A 20,497-nucleotide genomic window follows, 5' to 3' on the forward strand; every position below is an offset into this window, starting at 1 on the left:
TTCAATAGTCCAATTCAGAAGGGAAGGGTAGGACCCCTTGAGCCTCTCCAATCCATAACTGGCTACTGAGGTCCAGTCTTGCATGGGTCTAGTTCAGGCCTCCACAGATGCTGATTGCAATGACTGTGTCCTACGCAGAAGGCAGCGTTTTACCATCTTTCTCCACAGCTTCAGGCGCTTTTATTCTTTCCATCTCTTCTCTTGTCCATGGGGGTGGTGGTGGTGGTAGTAAAAATGTCCTCTTTAGGGCCTAACACCTTCCCTCCTATGGGTTTTTTGACTGAGTTTCCACTGTCAGGTTTGAACACAATCAGGGAGCCGTTGGTTGTGCCTGTAATCATCATGGCAGTATTGTAGCCGTGGGCACATCTTACCTGGTGGATTGCTATTGCAGTTTGGTGGGTTCTCAGCTGGAAACAGCAGCTGATATCTTCTAGCATTATGAAAGCAGGCCGGCTTCCCAGTCAACCCCAGCTTGAATTCTCTATACCTTCTAATCACGGTGTCTGGTGTCTTCTGCCATGGGGTCTCACCTAGCACTGCTGGGAACCTAAGAGCTATGACAAAAGTCTGTGGGGGTTTTGCGGGGGAGGTGTTGCTTGTATGGTTTTGGGTTTTGGGGTGTTTGATTTATTTTGTTTGAGACAGGGTCTTTCTGTGTAACCCTGGCTGTCCTGGAACTCATTATGTAGACCAGGCTAGACTCAACTTCACAGAGATTCTCCTCTCTGCCTCATAGACCTGGGTTTAAAGGAGCGCTCCATCATGTCCAGCTAATCCTGTGTCTTTTGGTTGCCTCTGGGGCCTGCCTGCCCAACAAGGTGTAAGGAGATATCTCACACCTAGGCCTGAGGTTTTTGTTTAATAACCATGGCCTCGAGGAGCAGTTAGCCAGCTGAGTAAGATATCTCTCTTCTACCTCTTATAGGTTCCAGTATGGCTTCTTCATGTGTTTTTTATTGGTTAACCCTTCCTCCCCCCATCCTCCCCCCATTTCTCCACTCCCAACTTTGCCTAAACCTCCGCTTTCAGTGTTCTCCTGCAGTTATCCCTTCCCTCAGCCCCTTTCTGGTCTCTGGTTTCTACAGGTCCTCCAAGTTAAACCTATAGATCTAAAGAGTCAAAGCTAGAATCCAGAAAGGAGAAAGAACCTTTGGCGTTTGTCCTGAGCCTGGGTATATTTTTCTCCAGTTTCATTCATTTACTTGCAAATTTCATAATTTCAGTTTTACAGATGAATAAAATTCCGTTGAGTATGTACCACACTTTGATGATCTGTTCATTTGCTAATGGATATCTAGGCTGATTACATTTTCTGGCTATTGTGAATGGAGCAGCAAAAAGCACTGACGAGCAAGTATCTTTAGTATTATAGAGTGTTTCGGATATGTGCCCAGGAGCAGTATAGCTGGATCAAATGTGCTGCCTGGGTTGTTTGTTTTCTTGGTGTTTAGTTCCTTGAGTTCTTTTTGGTGTTCTTGATGTTAATCCTGCAGTGGATGTGTTGCTGGCAAAGGTTTCCTCCCATTCTGCAGGCTGCCTCCTCACTTGGTTGATTCTTTCCTTTGTTGTACACAAGCTTTTCAGGATCATGAGGTCTCCTTTGTCAGTGCTGGGCTTATGACCTTATCATTCCCCCTTACTCCCTCTGGCATACTCCATCCCCTTTCTTCCACCAGTTTTCTTACATTTGGAGCCAATTTGTGTGCAGGATGAGAGCTAAGGGTCTAGTCTCATTCTTCTGCATATGGATACCCAGTTTTCCCAACACCATTTAGTGTAGATGCTTTCTTCCTCTCAGGTGGCCATAATTGTATGGGTTCATGACTGGCTTGTTTGTTATTTCTGATTGACCTAGCTATCTGGTTTTGTGCCAGTGCCTTGTTTGTTTGTTTGTTTTTTAATTTGTTTGTTCATTTTTTGTTTTTGTTTTTTTATCACTATGGCTCTGGAGTGTAACTTGAGAGCAGGTATTGTAATGCCTCCATTACAACAAGAAATCCTTCTTTTTGATCAGGATAGCTTTGGCTCCTTGTGAGCTTTAAGCTTGCTCATTCTATTTCTGTGAAGAATATCGCTTGAGTTTTCCTTGAGATTGCAACGAACCTCTAAGCTGCTTTCAGTAAGATGGCCCTTTCACAATACTGAGTCTTTCAATCCGTGAGCATCTTTCCTTGTTCAAACATCTTCCTCAACTTCTTCCTTGTTTTAAAGTTCTCATTGCAGAGGTCCCCTTCATCTCCTTGTCTAGGCTTTCTCCTATTTTGTTATCTTTAAGCTATTGTCAATGGAATTCTTTCCTTGATCTCTCTTTGTGTGTTTTTCACAGGTAAATAGAAAAATTACTGATTTTTTATGTGTGTGTTGCTTTTGTATCTTGCTACTTTGATGAAAGTGGTTGTCAGGTCTAGGAGTTTTCTGGTGGAATTTTCAGGGTCTATTATGTACAGAATCATACAATCCGAAGAGTGGGTTACTTGGACCCCACTTCTTATCTGTGTCCCTTTTATTTCCCTCTCTTGTCTTATTCTCTTCTTACCGCTTAGGAATGCAGAGAGTGGGTAGCCTTGTCTTGATCCTAATTTTAATAGAATTGCTTCAAGTTTTTCTTTCTTTTTCTTTCCTTTTTTTTTTTTTTTTTTTTTTTTTTTTTTTTTTTTTTTTAGCAGACTTAATTCTTTTATTTTTCTTGTACAAAATCCTTATGTAGTAGCCACAGCTGGAGCCTTGGTCCTCTGAACAGAGACTCTGATGTGGGTTTTTACTAGATGATCAGTGAATTCCTGACAAGGAGACTTGGTGAAGACAGTCTCTTTCCAGAGGTCGGGGGTCAGGTAGCTGTAAGTCTTGGAGATGGCATCAAAGGTGGCCTTAGCAAAGTTGCCCAGGGTGGCAGTGCAGCCTCTGGCTGAAGTGTAGCAGTCATCTATACCAGCCATGATCAGGAGTTTCTTGGGCACAGGAGCAGAGACAATGCCAGTGCCTCTGGGGGCAGGGATGAGACGCACCAGCACAGAGCCACGGCGGCCTGTCACCTTGCATGGAACAGTGTGGGGCTTGCCAATCTTGTTCCCCCAGTAGCCTCTCCACACAGGGACGATGGAAAGCTTGGCCAAGATGATGACCTCTCGGATGGCAGTGGCAACCTCTTTGGAGCACTTAACACCAAGACCAAGGTGACCATTGTAGTCCCCAATAGCGACGAAAGCCTTGAACCTTGTCCTCTGGCCTGGCCAGCCCGAGTCTGCTTCTGCACTGGCATGATTTTCAGAACCTCATCCTTTAGGGATGCACCCAGGAAGAAGTCAATGATCTCAGACACCTTAATGGGCAGGGAGAACAGGTAGATCTCCTCCAAGGACTTGAACTTCATGTCCTTAACCAGGCGGCCCAGCTTGGTGACGGGGATCCACTCCTTGTCTTCAGCTTTACCTCCGCGAGCCCCGCTGCCTCGACCACGGCCACGGCCCCTAAGATCGCTGCAGAATCCTCCGCAGAAGCCGCCGAGGCCCCCGGTCCTCCGGGCACTCCCGCTGCACCGGCGTCATCCGCCATTTGGTGTTTTCCAAAAAAGAAGAAGCCAAGTTTTTCTTCATTTAGGATATTAGTCATGGGTTTGTCATCTGTAGTCATTATTATGTTGGAGTATGTTGCCCATCTCTGTCTCCCTGGGGCTTTTATCATGAAGAGATGTTGGATTTTATCAAAGGCTCTTTTCTGCCTCTATTCCAACAACCATGCAGTTTCTGTTTCTAAGCCAATTTATATGAGTTGTTACATTTATTGATTTGCAGATATAGAATCATTCCAGTACCCATGGAATAAAGCCAACTTGGTCTTGGTGGTGAACTTTTCAAAGGGTTTCTATATTTGGTTTGTGTGGTGGTTTAAATATGCTTGGCCCATAGAAAGAGGCAGTATTAGGAGGTGTGGCATTGCTGAAGGAGGTGTGGTCTTGCTAAAGGAAGTGTGTCACCTTGGAGGCAGGGCTTTAGGTCTCATATAGATGCTCAAGTCTGGCCCGAGAGACGCAGTATCCTCCTGGCTGCCTTCACATCAGGATGTAGAACTTTTGGTTCTTCCAGCGCCAAGTCTGCTGCATGTTGCCTTGCTTCCTGCTGTCATGATAATGGACTGAACCTCTGAAACTGTAAACCAGGCCCAATTAAATGCTCGCCTTTATAAGAGTTGCCTTGGTCATGGCGTCTCTTCACGGCGATAATAAAACCTTAACTAAGGAGCTTGCAACTATTTTGCCTTATGTTCTTTGTATCTATGTTCGTCAGGGATATTGACCTAAAGTTTTTCTTTCTATCATTCCTTTCTTTCTCTCGTCTTTATCTTATTTTAGTTAGTGCTAGCATAATACTGGCTTTAAAAAGGAAGTTTGAAGTGGGGTGGTAGTGGTGCACGCCTTTAGTCCCAGCACTGAAGGAGGCAGACGAAGACAGACAGACCTCTTTGAGTTCCAGGCCAGCCTGGAACAGCCAGGGATATATGGAGGAACCCTGTCTCAGAACAAAAGAGAAAGTTTGTAAGTTTGACTTCCATTTCCATTTTATGGACAGGCTTGGGAAGCAGGGCTTATGGTTCTTGTTTTAGGATCTCATAGATGTCTGCTGTGAATACATCTGGGCCCGGGGGTTGTGGTTGTTTGTGGAAAGCTCTTACTATTGCTTTGATCTCCTTCCTGGGTCCAGGTCTGTTGAAATGATTGATCATATCTCGGTTTAACTTGGGTCAGTCAGATGCAGTTAAAAGTTCATTCACGTCTTTAATGTTTTCTAGCTTGGTGGGACGTAAGTTTTAAAAGTATGCATTTGTAATTTTCTGGATTTATTTTGTGTCTCTGTTCATTTTTAATTTTATTAATTTGGATCTTCTCTTTTATTTTCGGCTAATTAATGGTTATTTATTTTGTGAGATTGTACAGTCTATGGCAGTGGAAGACTTCTAGCCAATGGTAGATATTCAGTAAATGGTAAGTTTTGGTATAACAACCTTTCTGCCATTACCCTTGAACTGTCCACAATTAAAATTTTCTAGTGCTTAATTTGTATATATAGTCATTATACATATTGGCTGTGAGATCAATAGTCATTATACAATAACCATGGGGGATTGGTTGCAAGGCAAGTAGTCACTATACATATTGGATTGGTTGTAAGACCCTCCATAGCCCAGATGCCACAATGTGATGCCGCTCAAATCTCATAGGAGATGGTTTTGCATTTGCCTATAATATATACACATCCTTCTCTATATTTACATCTCTAGATGACTCTTCCTCTACAGTCTGGATGATAAGCAGTGTTACATTAGGGAATAATGACAAGGAAAAACATCTACATATGCTCAGAAGAAGTGCACCCCACTCCCAAATATTTTCTCTCCTCTGTTGATGGAACTTGAGTATACGACTGTGTTTGGCTTCCACAATAAGTAAATAAATGTCCCCATAGTAGAGAAATCTGTGATAAATAAATTCTCCCTTTCCTATAAGTGACTCCAGTTCCCTATCCCTCCAGGTAGATGCCTTGGCATCTAGAATGTGCTTGCCCTCTGCAGTCCCAGGAAGCAGCCTTGGAGGGAACACAGGAAGTTTACAGGGGGTGACTGCTGTAAATGGGGGTGACAAAACAGATGCTGGACTTTGAAAGTTACAAGGCCTCTGCTGCCCCCCACAAGAACTCTGATTTGGGCATGGATTTCTGAGTTATTCCCTGGCTATTGCATTCTTGTTCTGACCAGTCAGTATGTGTGGCTGTCCTGGGAAAGAGGTTTGTCCTTTGGTCAATGGTGTTCTCTTTCAGAGCAAGTTCCTGAAAGGCTGAGAGTCCAGTGTTGCCAGCAAGTATAGAAAGAAGTCCTGAAGTGGGGGTTCTGTGTGGCACAGTCCCAGCACACCCTCAGCTCTGGTGGAGGGACTGGGGGAGGGATGTTCACTGTTAGCTCTGTACCTAGCACCCACGATTCCTCAGTGTGCTGGTTTGAATGAGATTGTCTCCCATCGGCTAGTATGTTTAAATATGCAGCCCCCAGTTGATGGAACTGTTTGGGAAGGATTAAGCGATGTGGTCTTGTTGGAGGAGTTGTGTCTGGAGGCAAGCTTTGAGGTTTGAAAAGCCAGTGGTGAGCTTACTGGTTGCCCGGCCTGCCTTCTGTTTGTAGTTCAAGATATGAGTCCTCGACTGTTGTTGTGGCTACCTGCTGCCTGCGACCTCTGCTCCACCATCCTGGAACCCTGTGCTGGCTGGTTTTATGTGTCAACTTGACACAAGCTGCAGTTATTGCAGAGAAAGAAGCCTCCCTTGAGGAAATGCCTCCATGAGATCCAGCTGTAAGGTATTTTCTCGATTAGTGATCAAGGGTGGGAGGTCCCCTTGTGGGTGGTGCTATTCCTGGGCTGGTTGTCCTGGGTCCTATAAGAGAGCAGGTTGAGCAAGGCAGGGGGAGCAAGCCAGTAAGTAACATCTGTCCTCTGTATGGCCTCTGCATCAGCTCCTGCTTTCTGACCTGCTTGAGTTCCAGTCCTGGCTTCCTTTGGTGATCAACAGCAATGTGGAAAACGTAAGCCGAATAAATCCTTTCCTCCCCAGCTTGCTTCTTGGTCATGATGTTTGTGCAGGAATAGAAACCCTGACTAACACAAACCCAAAATAAACTCTTCCTTGTGTAAATTACCTTGATCTCAGCAATAGAAAACTAATTAATGCACTTAGATTAAAGCAGCTTTGATTGGAACAGCAATGTGTCTAATAAACTCACTGCTTCCTTGGAATCAAGGAGCCCCTGTTCTGCCCATGTGACGTCCGCAGGCACCTGAGATCCCGAGAGCATGCTGGACCCATTTGAAATGATTGATACACGACTTTACTGCTTAAGCCATGGTGATCAGGTTTGGGTAGCATGAAACCTAACAGTGACCCAGATTGTTCAGGGGAGTGTTATGAGGTGTCCTGCTTAAGAACATGGTCCTAGCCTGGCGGTGGTGCATGCTTTTAATCCCAGCAGAGGCAGGTGGCTCTCTGAGTTTGAAGCCAGCTTGGTCTACAGAGTGAGTTGCAGGATAGCAAGGGCTACACAGAGAAACCTTGTCTTGAAAAACAAAACAAAACAAAACAAAACAAACAAAACAAGCAAATAAAACATGTTCCTTTAACCCAATTCTGCTTCACACCAGCTAGCTCTGTGAATCACCCAGTCAAACTTTTCTATAAAATGTGAACGATATAATACATTTGTTTGAATGTGTAACTCCAGAGTCACTGGCTTGTTTTACTTTGCCTTAGGCTTTCTCAGATGTTAGCATGGAAAAGCTTGCCTGTGGAAACTCCTCCATGACAGGCAAACCAGGGCAGTTTGTCAACTTCTTAATACACAACCTACCTTTCTATAAGGCAGACCCAACCCTAAAGACCAATAGCTTATTTGATGCTGCCCTCTAGTGGTTGAATACACTATCGCTCACTACATTGTTTTACTTAAAGAAAAATAAGCCAGGATTGGCTGGAGTAGACTTAAATTTGTAACTGCAGCGACCCCCATTTTTAATTTACTGACATCCTTCACCAACCATAACATCTGGTAGGACTGCTGCAGAGGCCGTAGGAAAAGCCCCTTACTAAGGCCTCTCAGTCTCTTCCAGGGAATATAGTGGCCAGAGCCCTTGTGCCTACCTAGGTTGGACTCAGGGCAGACTATTTAGAAAAGCATTCTCCTCTCTTGGAAGACTCACGAAGCCCATGTAGGGAGGCAGGACTCTCACTCGGCTGGCACATCTGAAGTCAGCCCCAAGGGTATCCTTCTGCTGAGGGCACTGCAGCCCTGAGGAGTTCTGCTCCTCTTGGTGACCCTTTCCTCACAGATGCTCATCTGTCCCAGCTGTTAGCCAGGCCTTAGCAGCCAGGAGGGCCTGGTCATGCCTGTGTATTCGGCTGATTCCTCATGAACAGATTGTGACTGAGCTAGCTCCTGGTAGGTGTGAACGCAGGGCTACACTCGTAATACTCAGTTGCAAGTCCTGAGCCATGAGGATCGGGCTGGCATCCCACTAGCCACTACTTTACACTGTGGATCTGCAGTTACATTCTATCTAACACATCAGGGTGACCTACCCAGCCTGGGATGCTGAACCTGCTTCGCGGGGGTTTCCGAAGATTCAGAGAGGCGTGTATCCCCACCTTTCCTGTACTAGTTCTTAGGTTCTGGAAAAGGGATTTACCTAAGTCTTCCTCCAAATCTAATTCTGCTGAGCCTATGATGAAAGACCTTCGATTAGGTGTTTAGTAGTTTTCTTGGAAGGCCATTTATTATTGCTAATTATTACCACCAGGGCAGCAGCACAGGCCTGTACTCAGGAGGCTGAGACAGGAGGACCTTGAGGTTATGGTCTGATAGGAGGCTAAGGCCACCTGGGCACGTTACTGAGTTCCTCTCTTGAGAGAGGAACACGGTTGTGGATGTGGCACTAACCACTCTTAGTGGCAGAGTGCTTACCTAGCATGTGCGAGGCCCTGGGTTCAATTCCTGCCACTAAAACGAGTAAACTCTAATTCCAAGAGCATATAGTTGAGTTTGTTAAGTCTGTTCAAAGCGAAGCTTGACAAAGAATGCTCAGCCCAGCGTGGTAACGGCCACTTGGAGTTCCAGTACAGGAAGAAATGAGAGGCAAGGAGCCAAGAAAGGGGGCTGGGGGGGGGGTAGGGGTCTGTGTGTGGGGTGGGGGGGGGGGGTGGGGTGGGACATGAAGTTGAGTAGGTAGGGAGGCAGAAATGAATCTGGACAAGTTGGAAGATGGGGCTGCATATGGTAAAAAGTTTTATATGAAATACTCAAAGAGTAAGAATGTTTTTTATTTATTTTTGAATTATTTATTTTATTTATATGAGACCACTGTTGCTGTCTTCAGACACACCAGAAGAGGGCATGTGATCCCATTACAGATGGTTGTGAGCCACCATGTGGTTGGTTGCTTGGAATTGAACTCAGGACCTCTGGAAGAGCAGTCAGTGCTCTTAACTGCTGAGCCGTCTCTTCAGCCCTAAAAATGTTTTAAAAACAGCTAAAAAAAAAAAAAAGTCTGTCATAACACTCTTGAACCTGTACTGACAGAAATGTACACATGTACATACATAAACACATCACACATAAAAAGATAAATAAAATGTGTTTTTAAAAGAATATAAAAATATCTATGTTCTATACAATTTAATTTTTGTTGTTTCTATAAAATATACTAGTCTAATCTGTATTTTATAAAATGAGCAGTCTGTCTCTATCTACACATCTCAAGATGGAAATATCTCCAAGACATACTGCTGAAGAAACTAATGAGAAAAACTTCTAAGTTGATGCTAAAGGAAGCAATTTAATAAAAATACATTCTTTAAAAAATTTTCTAGCACTCAGGAGACAAAGGCAGGTGAATTTCTGTGAGTTTAAGGCCAACCTGTTTTAAAGATCAAGTTCCAGAAACACAGAGAAACCTTATTTCAAAAAACAAAACAAAATTTATTAATCAATTTTATTTTTGTGTTTCCTAGGATGAATATATGTTTACCATTTGTGTGCCTGGTACCCACAGAGGTCAGAGGGTGTCAGATCCCCCAAACCAGAGTTGCGAACACCCACCAGGTGATCATGTGGGTGCTTGGAATTGAACTGAGGTCCTCTGGAAGAGCATCAAGTGCTTTTATCCACTAAGCCATCTTGCCAGCCCCCTAAAAAATATACCCTTAAAATCAAGTTCTGGAACAAAAGATCTAGGACGATCTTGTTCCTATTTTTTAAGGTATCCATATTTGGACATCCCCATAGAAAATTTCAGAGCAATGTTTGTCCAACAGTTCAAAGTACTGCTTCCAGAAGATGTATATCGAGACATACCCGATGTTGGTCCATTTCCCTATAAAATCCTTAGGCTTTTAAAAATCATTTCTTTTGCATGCTACAATAAGTATCCTGATGCAGGTAGTCTCCAGATAGCTCCAAGTTGAGGGCTGTTTGGTGGGAAGACCAAGGCATGCTCAGAGGGTGGAACTTTCAGCCCCATCACTCAACCTTCAGAGATGGGAGGGATGTCATAGTCATATTGATCACCAGTGGCCAAAGACATAATCAATTATGCCTATGCAATGAAATCTTCATAAAAACCTAACGGACAGAGTTTGGAGAGCTGGGCAGCTAGATACAAGAAATTAATGGACTGTGGCTCAGCAAGACAGTATTGGAAGCTCTGTGCCCCTCCACCACACCATATGCATCTCTTTCTCTGGAGCATCCCTTGTAATAAACTAGTGTTTTCCTAAAGCTCTGTGATGACTCAAGCAAATTGAGCCCAGGGGATGGGGGCGGGTAGACCTAAATTCATGGCCAGTTTGGTCAAGAGGCTCAGGTAAAACCTGCCAACTCAAGCACAGTCGTGTGTGACAGTTCTGAGTGCTCAACCTGAGGGATCTGACACCATAGGTACATACGTATCTCAGGACTGAACCGGAAGGCATCCAGCTGCAGAACCAATTGCTCGCTCTGTGTGGCAGAAAAGCCCATCCACACCCGCCTTCTCAAGTGTATGGAGAGAACACAGTGGGAGAAACTGAGGCTGAGGCTGAAACTCAGATTGCTTCATCCCTGTAAGGCTGAACTTCACTTTGGAAGTTGTTGCTCGGGATTATTTTCCAGTGTATTTATTCACTTTATGCACACACACACACACATGCACACACACTCACATACACTCACACACACACACTCACACATGCACACACATGTATGTAAACATACACTCACACACACATGCACACACATTCACACACACTCACACACATACATGCACATACACACAAACACACACACACATCCACACACATGTATGTAAACATACACTCTCACACACACACGCTCACACATGCACACACATGTATGTAAACATACACTCACACACACACACGCTCACACACACACATGCACACATACACACATACATGCACATATACACAAACACACACACATGCACACACATGTATGTAAACATACACTCACACACACATACACACACATGCAAACACATGCACATACACATAAACACCACACACACATGCACACACACACAACGCACACTCACACACGAATAAATACATAAATACAATCTGCTGAGTCCATTTAGGTTGTTAATATATTATGTTTTTAGGGCTGATCACATAGTATTGGGCAACCAATTAGAGGGAGGACCCATCTCCGGAAAAGATTGGTTTCCCTCTTATTAGTTATTAATTGCCCATAGCTCTTCTAGATATGGTCGTATACCTAATGTATGAACATGTGAGCAAGCATACTGGTGTTTTTGATGCCATGGCCAACAAAGAACTCCCCCCCCCCCACCGTTCTGTCTCCACCATGGCGGATTATATCCTGAAACTGTGAGCCCGTTTGGGTAAGGCAAGGAGTAAACTAACTACGTTCTGACCTGTGGTGGGAATGTACTATTATATGGTATTTAAAATATTTTTTAGCAGTTTTCAGATTCATAATACATTGTTATTAACTGGAGTCATCATGAAGCTAACTACATATATGTACACTCCCAGACCGGTCATGAGCGATGCCATTAGATCAATTCCAAGGTCTGGGAGTACACATGAATATGGTCAGCATCCTATTTTGCATTAAAACTAATCTGCTGTGGAACGAAGGCTTTCAGAACTCTGCCCTTCGCGCTGCCAGTGTCTCGGGAGGGAAAACCGTCTTCTCTCAACATTGATGTTGCCTCTTACCCCAAATACTCTTACAACAGGCATCACGACCTGGGGCTTTGAAAATTCCTGTTTTTTTTTTTTTTTTTTTTTTTTGCTTTTAATTTTAAATCTTCAAGCTGTGTTTAGCAGTTCTAAATCTGACAGCTTGTGAGTGGGAGAAAGAAACCCGAATAGGCTTATACGAGAGAGAGAGAGAGAGAGAGAGAGAGAGAGAGAGAGAGAGAGAGAGAGTTTTCAGCACTACATCAAGCAGTTAAAGTGAAACTCTAAGACACAGCTTCTCCCTTGTAAAGAACCCGAGGACGGACAGATACACACCGGAAGCTGTACAGGCTAAGAATTCCAAAATTTTTATTTCTAAAAACAAAACGTGTTCGAATGCAACACCAGACACAAAGGAAGAGAAAGGCTGGAATGCTGAAACTGGAAAATCCCACCTGCATGGGCCACGTCTGCGGAACGAACGAGCACCATTAACCCAGGAACCACGGCGTTAGCTGCAATCACGCCTAATGTAGAAAACACTTTAGAAAGATTATTTAACTATGGAGTAACAAAGTTGTTTTTTTTTTCTTTCTAGAAATCTCTTTAAAAATCAATTGGAAATTGGCATTTGAAATTGATGAAAATGGTTTAAAAATGGACCCAGTTCTACAGCTTGTCAAAGGGAACAAGTCATTATTTATTTTTGGAGGGAAAACGAGTGTCTGAATTGAGCTTTGGCCTCCTTCCAACCACCAAGCAGGTGCAGTAAACCGAGTATTTCTATAGGAATCCAAACACATCTAAAACTGGCCTCAGAAAATATTTCCCTAGACTATAAAAATACTAAATGGAATACAAAAATTCCAGCATATGCAGCCAATAGACTACGGCAGACAAGTATCTAAGACACACTTAAAGCTATTTTGTGCCACGATCCTCACGAGCATCAAGTACTGTAGTAATTTCCTGCGTGCTTTCTGACCTGGTGTTCATTTCCCTGGGCGTGTTACCACGCCAGATACAGACCCAACGCTGTGCTTCTAGCAGACATTACTGAAGGACCCGAAGAACAGCTGTCGGGTGGCCTTCAAAGCGCTGGAAGCACAGCGGTACAGGCTGCTTTTAAAGATGAGTCAGCAGACACGGCCAGAGAGCCCGAGCTGGCTGCCACTCACTCTGTTTGCTCACACATGTCCACCACCAGAGCACAGCTGAGAAGATATGACAGAGATTCTCTGTGACCTTTAGGTCTACAGAGTCTAAGATACTGACCTTCTGGTCCCCGCCCCAGAGAAAGGCTGCCAAGCCAAGCACACTGTGAACTCATCACTCTGGAAAAATTTCCACTCGACGAGGTTAAGGTAAATGTCGGAGATTAAGAAGATTTTTGGCAGAGGTTTGCTGGTTCCGTGGCAGGTCAAAAGTTATATAAGGTTGGCTGTTGAGTTCTGAGCCTTATGCCGGCACTCTAAGCTGCACACGGCCATGAAAACGTACCTTCTTTCCTCTGTGAACCGGCTATTTTGTAGCAAGTAACATCCTGTTATGTGCTTCCTGTCTGTCTCAACCAATGAGCATGAAGACCCTACCTAATCTGCATCCATTAGAACTCCATACCTTGACATCTTAGCAACAGACAGAACCAGCAAGAAAACACTGCAGTGCTGAACACCTCTTAGGCCCCTTCCCCATGACAGGCATCGTTATAGTTAGTACTACTGCCGTCCAGGGCCACAAACATATCCCGTTTGACAAAGCGGACCAAGTTCTCAAGAGGACACATAGGCTTGGGAGAGCGCTTGTGGAAGTCATGGCAGAAGGAGGTGTGGAAGGTAACGTCAGCCCCGTTATAAAGAATCCGGACGGAATGTTCACTGGGCTTTTGACGGTCTTGCCAGAGCTCAAAAACCAGCCTGGCGGCAAACCTCGGGAACCTGGCTTCCAAAAGACCCAAGGCACTGAGGATGGGTGACAGGGTGACGTCATGAGCAGAGTAGAGGGTGAACAGCTCATCCCGCCAGCCCGAGGCAGCGCGCTGCATCCGGTTGACCGTCTGATTTAGGATGGGGTGGGCCCCGAGGAGGGAGTACCCAAAGTACAGGAGCTTCTCGTGGCGCTCCCTCTCATCCTCTATCTGGTGCGTCTTGATCACCTTGAAGTGCTCCATGCCAAGGCAGCCGCTTCTGCTGCAGGGGAAGCTGACATTGTGGCAGAAGTGGCAGAGCATGGAATCGATGGGGTTGGCCGCCCGGAGCTGCTTCGTGGGGATGTCCACAATCTTGGCCATCTCCCCGTAGGTCCTCTCTAGGTCGCTGTTCTTCAGACGGAGCAGGTACTGGCGGCGCTGTTCCTTCTCCAGATACTGGTTTCTCAGCGGGCAGTAGCAGCTTCCAGAGCAGAACAGGGCACTTGGCTGGTGCTTGAAATAAACCTTCTTCCAGTCAAACTCTGGGAGGAAGCCGTAGAGCAGGGCTAGCCCGCTCTGCAGGGTGCGGCTCTTCCCCGTGCTCTCCAGGTAAAGCTGGTCTGAGGACCAGTTGTTGGGCAGAAGTTTGTGTTTCCTCAGATAGATGTCCCTCAGCAGCTGGCCATTCAGCAGATGCTGCACGACTCCTGCAACACCGGAGGACACAGAAGACTTTCTTACTGCAAGTTTAACAAAAGAGCCACACACGACCAGTGCCTGTCTCCAGCATGTTCGAATCCAGTCAAAGTTAATGGGATGGGGCCTGTTTCCCAATATGGAAGTACAAGTTGTGAGAACAGGTTTGTGTCAGCTAGTGTGAGGATGGGGTGTGGAGAACAGACTTTGTCACAAGCCTCTCCCCTCTGGACTGGCCATTTCCCTAGAGCCAGCAGAGACCAGGAATCCTGCATCTAGACTGTAATTAGCAAGTACCTAAGGACCTAAGGACCGGTGTACTACCCAGGGACACAGCATCCTCAGGCAGGGATGGTGACCGAAATCTGCCTTACCTGCCATTACCTGCTTTCTGCCTAGTCTCCTTACAGTTGGAAAGTTCCCTCCCTGGCGCTGTTTGCATTATAATGCCTACCTGAAGGACCCTGTTAACCTCTGGGGCAGGCCTTCTAGCTCTGCAGGAGCTATTCAAGCTCAGCCAGCTAGCTCGGCCTCTGCAATCTCAGATATCCAGAGCATCTTAAGAACCATAAAGGAGACGATATGTTTATCACACTTAAGAGAAAAAGAAGGTAAAGCAAGAACGTGTGTTCACAGCGGCTCCGGAATAGAGGGCGTGGGAGGGAGGCGGGTAGAAAGTGGAAGCAAGACTTCTACCTTCCCTTTAACACTGCCTGGGCTTTGCACACCAGTGTGCAACAACAAACAAACTTTTTATAGAAACGAGAAAGCTTTATCTATCTGTAAGCAGGAGAGGGCAACCTGAGAGAGAAAAAAAAGCAAGCTTGCCCTCCAGCCTGCGGCATGTGAGGGTCTGCATCTCAGTAACGGGTGGGAATCCTCTAAGGATGTGAACTACCCTCAGGCGGTATGACCAACTTAGACATTTATGTGCAGCTGTCCCAGGGGTAAATGAGGTGGATACCTTCACCTGCTGAGCTATCCTGTCCACCTCCTGATATATTCTTAGATCATGAGATAAGATAGGGAATCGAGGGCTCACTAGGATACCACAGCATGTGCACAGGAAGAAAGGTTAGCATCAAGAGTCTGTTTCTTTAAAAAAACATCTGCCTGTACGTACGTATGTGCACCAGTTGTGGGCCTGATGCCCAAGGAAGTCAGAAAAGGGTGTCAGATCCCCTGGAACTGGAGTTATAGATAGTTGTGAGCCTACTTGAAGGTGCTGGGAACCAAACTGAACCTGGACCCTCTTCAAGAGCAGCCAGTGCTCTTAACCCCTGAGCCACCTCCCCAGCAACCTAGTCTATTTTTTCAGTGAAATGGTGGTGTTTTTTCCTTTTACTGCCTTTTGTAATTTATACTCATGAGCGCCAATGCTTCTGCAAGAAGGAAGGTAACCTTTTCCTTTTACCTAACTGCGTGCACATGTGTATGGCAGAGTGCACACAGGGGTCAGAAGACTGCTGGCAGGAGCCGGTTAGTTCCTTCCTTCTGCCACGTGGGACCCGGGGAGTGAACCTGAGTTACCAGGCTTGGCAGCAGACCCAGTTTACTCACGACAACCATCTTGCCTGTAGAGTTATTTTTAATTTTAAGAAAGCAGATGTTTAAATAGATACCTTGGGGTCTCTGAGCTCCTTGAGTCCCAGTCCATATGAGATAGATCAGAAGACCAACCTCTCCCTAGGGGCACTGACGTAGGGGTTTAAACACTATCATATGTCGTTAAGTACCATTAAATGCTATTAAGACAGTTAGTTCTGTGTGGAGTTTTTGTTAAGTCTTGATTATTAAGTTAATCCTAAACGGTCTTTGAATGCTCTCTTTGAATGACTAAAATCAGGAGCAGGCTGTCTGACAGGCTCTCCTCTGCCCAGCAGCCTGAGCAAGGAACTGTCAGCCAAGAGCCCCTTTCCTGCTGACTGGCCAGATGGCCTTCATGGCAGCTTGGCTGCTTTGTCCACTTTGCAGTCACCCTGAGGACACTTCCGCAGCTTCAGGAGACCACTACAAACACAGCTGAGGACCAACAGTCAGCTGCAGCCTCAAAAAAACAACACTGTAAGCAAGACAAGCCTCATGAGTCTTAGCCAATCCTGCAGCCATTTTCTCAGGCCAGAGGGCTTCTCCTGGTGGCCCGGAAGGCCTCTGACCGGCACAAGCAGTCCTTTATTTGTGGGGAAACAGCTATAATTAGTGCAAACATGCTTGCCGTACCCTCTGTGTTGGTTTGTACATGCTCGGCCCAGGGAGTGGCACTGTTAAGAGGTGTGTGTGGCCTTGTGGGTGTGTCACTGTGGCAATGGGTATTTAACCCTCAACCCAGCTGCCTAGAAGCCAGTCTTTTCCTGTCTGCCTTCAGATGAAGATGCAGAACTCTCAGCTCTGCCTGTACCATGCCTGCCTGGATGCTGCCAGGCTCCCAACTTGATGATAATGGACTAAACCTCTGAACCTGTAAGCCAGCCCCAATTAAATGTTGTTCTTATAAGAGTTGCCTTGGTCATGGTGTCTGTTCACAGCAGTAAAACCCTAACTGAGACGCCCCCCATCTCCTTCCCTGGCTGTTCAGCTTGCTTTTCTAGCCAGCTCTCCTGCACTGCCCTCTCGTGTTGCAAGGCCTGAGGAAAGGCTCTGAACAGCCTTCCCTTGTCTTCATCACTTCAGACAGAGCAGTGGCAGTGGCCAAGGTGGCAACACAGCCACCCAGGCAGTGGCAACTGCAAAGGGGACAACAGCTGAAGAAACAGAGAGCAGATAAGAGAGGGTGGAGAGCCAAAGAGAGAGTTCAAGAGCCCCAGGACAGAAATTGTGGACCCAGGTTGCTGGAAAGTATAACACAGTCACTACAAGGCCTGGAGTCCTTGCACTGTAAGTGGGAAGTGGGTTGCGAGTTTTAACAACTGCTTTGCACTGTCTGCTTGCTCTGTCTGCTGCTGACACTCAGTGCTGCTAGAAGCCAGGGACTACAGTGCCTGCCAAGTGCTGGGACTGTTAGCAACGAAGCCCAGAGCAGTAAATTCTTAGTTTTTAAGGCTTCGAGATTAAAAATCTGTGTTTAGCATACCAGTCCCTGGATGCTGGGCACTCAAGGTCCAGGACTACCAGCCCTGAAAGAGCTCTCACCAACTCATGATTTCTGTCTGGGTACAGGCAGGCTCCACACTGTGAACTGGTAACACATGCGCCCCGCGTCTGGAGGGCTTTACCTATCTATCATCTCCTAATGTATACAAACAGAGGGGTGTGTGGGAGGGACAGTGACCAGCCAGCTGTCGACATGGCACCTACCTGTCTGCGTGAGCTCTCCTGTCTCACACAGAGGATGGTTAGGATAGAGAGGCAGGGAATTTAAGGGGCTTTCAAAAGAGGCTCCGGATCCTTTCAACATGTGACTAATGAAAGCTTCTAGTTTAGGGTGATACGGCTTCCTAAAGGGACAACAGAAACAGTAGTTAGAACACTCCAAAACAGTCACTCATCAGCACACACAGCCCGTGTGTATCGCGATCTCCTCTGACTGAAAAACAGGTTCTGGGGTTCAGTAATTCTAAAGTTCCAGTTTCAAGGCCAGACAGATGGCTCAGCCGTTCAGAGTACTGGCAGCTCTTCCAGAGGATCTGGGTTTGATTCCCAGCACCCTACAGTAGCTCAGAATCATCTGTGACTCTAGCCTCAGGAGATCCCATGGCCTCTTCTGGTCTCCGTGGTGTTTCTACATACATGCGGGCAGAATACCCATTAGCATAAAAATAAAGGGAAAAACATTTTCTATGGCTACAATTTCATTCTGACTTGACCACAGATACCTATACACACAATGGAGGTCAGCCCGAGTCCCCAACCTCTGATAACTACAATACACTGGGATTTGGCTTTGCCCTCCACCAGCATGTCCCACATCCTGTGGCCTCTGGGTCCTGTGGGAGGCAGGAAGCTGCTCTGGTTTCTTCACTTATCACCTGCCAGACTTATTGATTCTTCAACCTATTGTTTCTTCATCTCTTCTCCATCACCCTCACAGTTACGCCCTGGGTCCTGACTTTAGACAGCCCCCCCCCCCCGGATGGCTGTGGGGGGCAGGGGGGTATGGGGAGTGAGGGTGGGGGTGGGGTGGAGCTTACTGGCCTTCCTCAGCTTAGCCCTGCCCTTCTCACCTTGCTCCACAGCCAGAGGAATACACGCTCACATATTCACAGCGCCACCTTCTGGAGAGGGGCGTGCACAGCTGGTCACTTTGCTTTAGGCCGCCTACACACACACACACACACACACACACACACACACACACACACACACCCTTCCTTCTGACTTGGTGTTCTGGACATGGGGAGCCAGCCATCTTCCTTTCTCCCAGCGTATAACACTCCATCCCTTCCCATCTCCATCCCTTTTTTTAGACATCCTCATGGAAGACCTGTCTCATCTTTACTGTTTCTGACTTCTGGCACAAACTCCCTTTGGAAAACCATTAACTGAATAAGATAACCAATGCCCCAAATCTCTCCAGTCCTGTATAGGTGGCTGTGTGCAGTTTGCAAATAAAATATCTCACTTGATGCTAGGCAGTAAAGAATACCATCTGGGCGGTGGTGTCCCACGCCTTTAATCCCAGCACTCAGGAGGCAGAGGCAGGTGGATTTCTGAGTTAAAGGCCAGCCTGGTCTATAGAGTGAGTTCCAGGACAGCCAGGGCTACACAGAGAAACCTTGTCTCAAAAAACCAAAAAGGAAAAAAAAAAAAAAGAAAAGAAAAAAGAATACCTAGAAAAGCTGTGAGCTGTGAGATGACAGAGCAGATGTGGCAAAGACAAGGACACTTTATCCATCACTAATACAGTTTCCCTAGATGAGGACTATGAGCAACACACCTTTCTCTGTGTAACTAAATGACCTGTGGATACATACGCCTTTTCTCTGTGTAACGTGTGTGTGTGTGTGTGTGTGTGTGTGTGTGTGTGTGTGTGTGTGCAGTTTCCAGCTGAACAGAAGTGGACAGAGAGCCACTGGTAGGAAAAATGCACACGATTTGGCATGAAAGCAGCAGATAAATTGTTCTAACGGCAAACCCCTGCTGTCTGAAGGACCAATTAACTTCAGAAATACTTTAAAAACTGACGCCAAAATGGATTTACATCTCTCACAAGCAGAAAGCTTAAAAAAATCCATCTTAAAAAATGTTTAAAATTAGAGTTTGCTAATCTAGACATGCAAGAGAGTCTAATAAAGCCCCCAGGATGGCTGCCGGGAATCTTGTCGGTCGAGAAAAAAAAAAACAAAACAAAACAGAGCACATTGTATTCTGCCTGAGGCTGAGCACATAAATGTTTATAAACCAGGAAATAAAATGTCCAGACCCACAACACGGCTGTCAACATGAATTCACATCAACACTGGCTATCCATCCACACAACTCAAATCTTCTGTTCTGGGGCATTATTTCGGTTGGCGACTTCTGAGGCTCTGAAAACGCTCAGCTGCCAATTTTAGCAATGGAATTTCACTACTGAATGTGTTTTGCCGAGATGTTCCAGGTTCTCAGGGCATCTGACTGTTTAATGATGCTGCGCTATCTAATGATATTCACTACAACTCTCTCCCCTTCTTATGTTTTGCAGCACTAAGATGGAAACCGAGCCCTGGATATGCTGAGCCTGTCTTGCAAGCTCTTCCACCAAATTACCGGCCCAGTCCTCTCATTACAACCTTTTTCAAGGGACACAAATATGAAGATTCATGGAAGAAAAACATTTACAGGAAAGATAACTAGTGGCTGTATCTTTTCCATAGTCGGAGGACTAGGTAGTTGAGTCCTTGGAGCCTAACCTGGATCCCACCACCCAGGTCTCATCCCTCCCTCCATCCCTGGACTCCAGAGCATATCTGGTAGATGCACCAAAAACATGTGGGGATAAAGTCAACTGTGACATGTCCTGTTCTTAGATGTTCAGTGAAAACATCATGTCCATATCTTCCTTCACCCAGAATAATGAATATTGTAAATATCGTGTCACCACAGTGGTTATCATAATACTTTGGTTTTGATGGAAACATTAAAAACAAAGGCTGTGGTAGGTGAGGGTACCATTGTATGCCAAATTCTGTTATTTCTACTTGGCAACATGATTAGCACCCACTGCTGAAATATGCTG

General features: G+C 45.8%; 1 protein-coding gene and 1 pseudogene across 4 annotated transcripts in view; both read right to left on the reverse strand.

Moving 5' to 3' along the window:
- Nucleotides 1-2,702: 2,702 nt before the first annotated feature.
- On the reverse strand, nt 2,703-3,555 carry LOC110302300 (annotated as a pseudogene).
- An 8,530-nt stretch (nt 3,556-12,085) lies between these two features.
- Nucleotides 12,086-20,497, reverse strand: part of Pxylp1 (2-phosphoxylose phosphatase 1) — a 65,877-nt gene continuing 57,465 nt past the window's right edge. For all 4 annotated transcript variants that reach the window (XM_021171888.2, XM_021171891.2, XM_021171890.2 and 1 more), the window contains exons 5-6: nt 17,638-17,777; nt 12,086-14,354 (exon numbers count right to left, since the gene is read on the reverse strand). In XM_021171888.2, the coding sequence (XP_021027547.1) occupies nt 13,417-14,354; nt 17,638-17,777 (1,078 nt within the window). In that variant the 3' untranslated portion in view covers nt 12,086-13,416. The remainder of the gene's footprint in view (nt 14,355-17,637; nt 17,778-20,497) is intronic.

Source organism: Mus caroli, chromosome 9 (assembly GCF_900094665.2).
Source record: "Mus caroli chromosome 9, CAROLI_EIJ_v1.1, whole genome shotgun sequence".
NCBI lineage: Eukaryota > Metazoa > Chordata > Mammalia > Rodentia > Muridae > Mus > Mus caroli.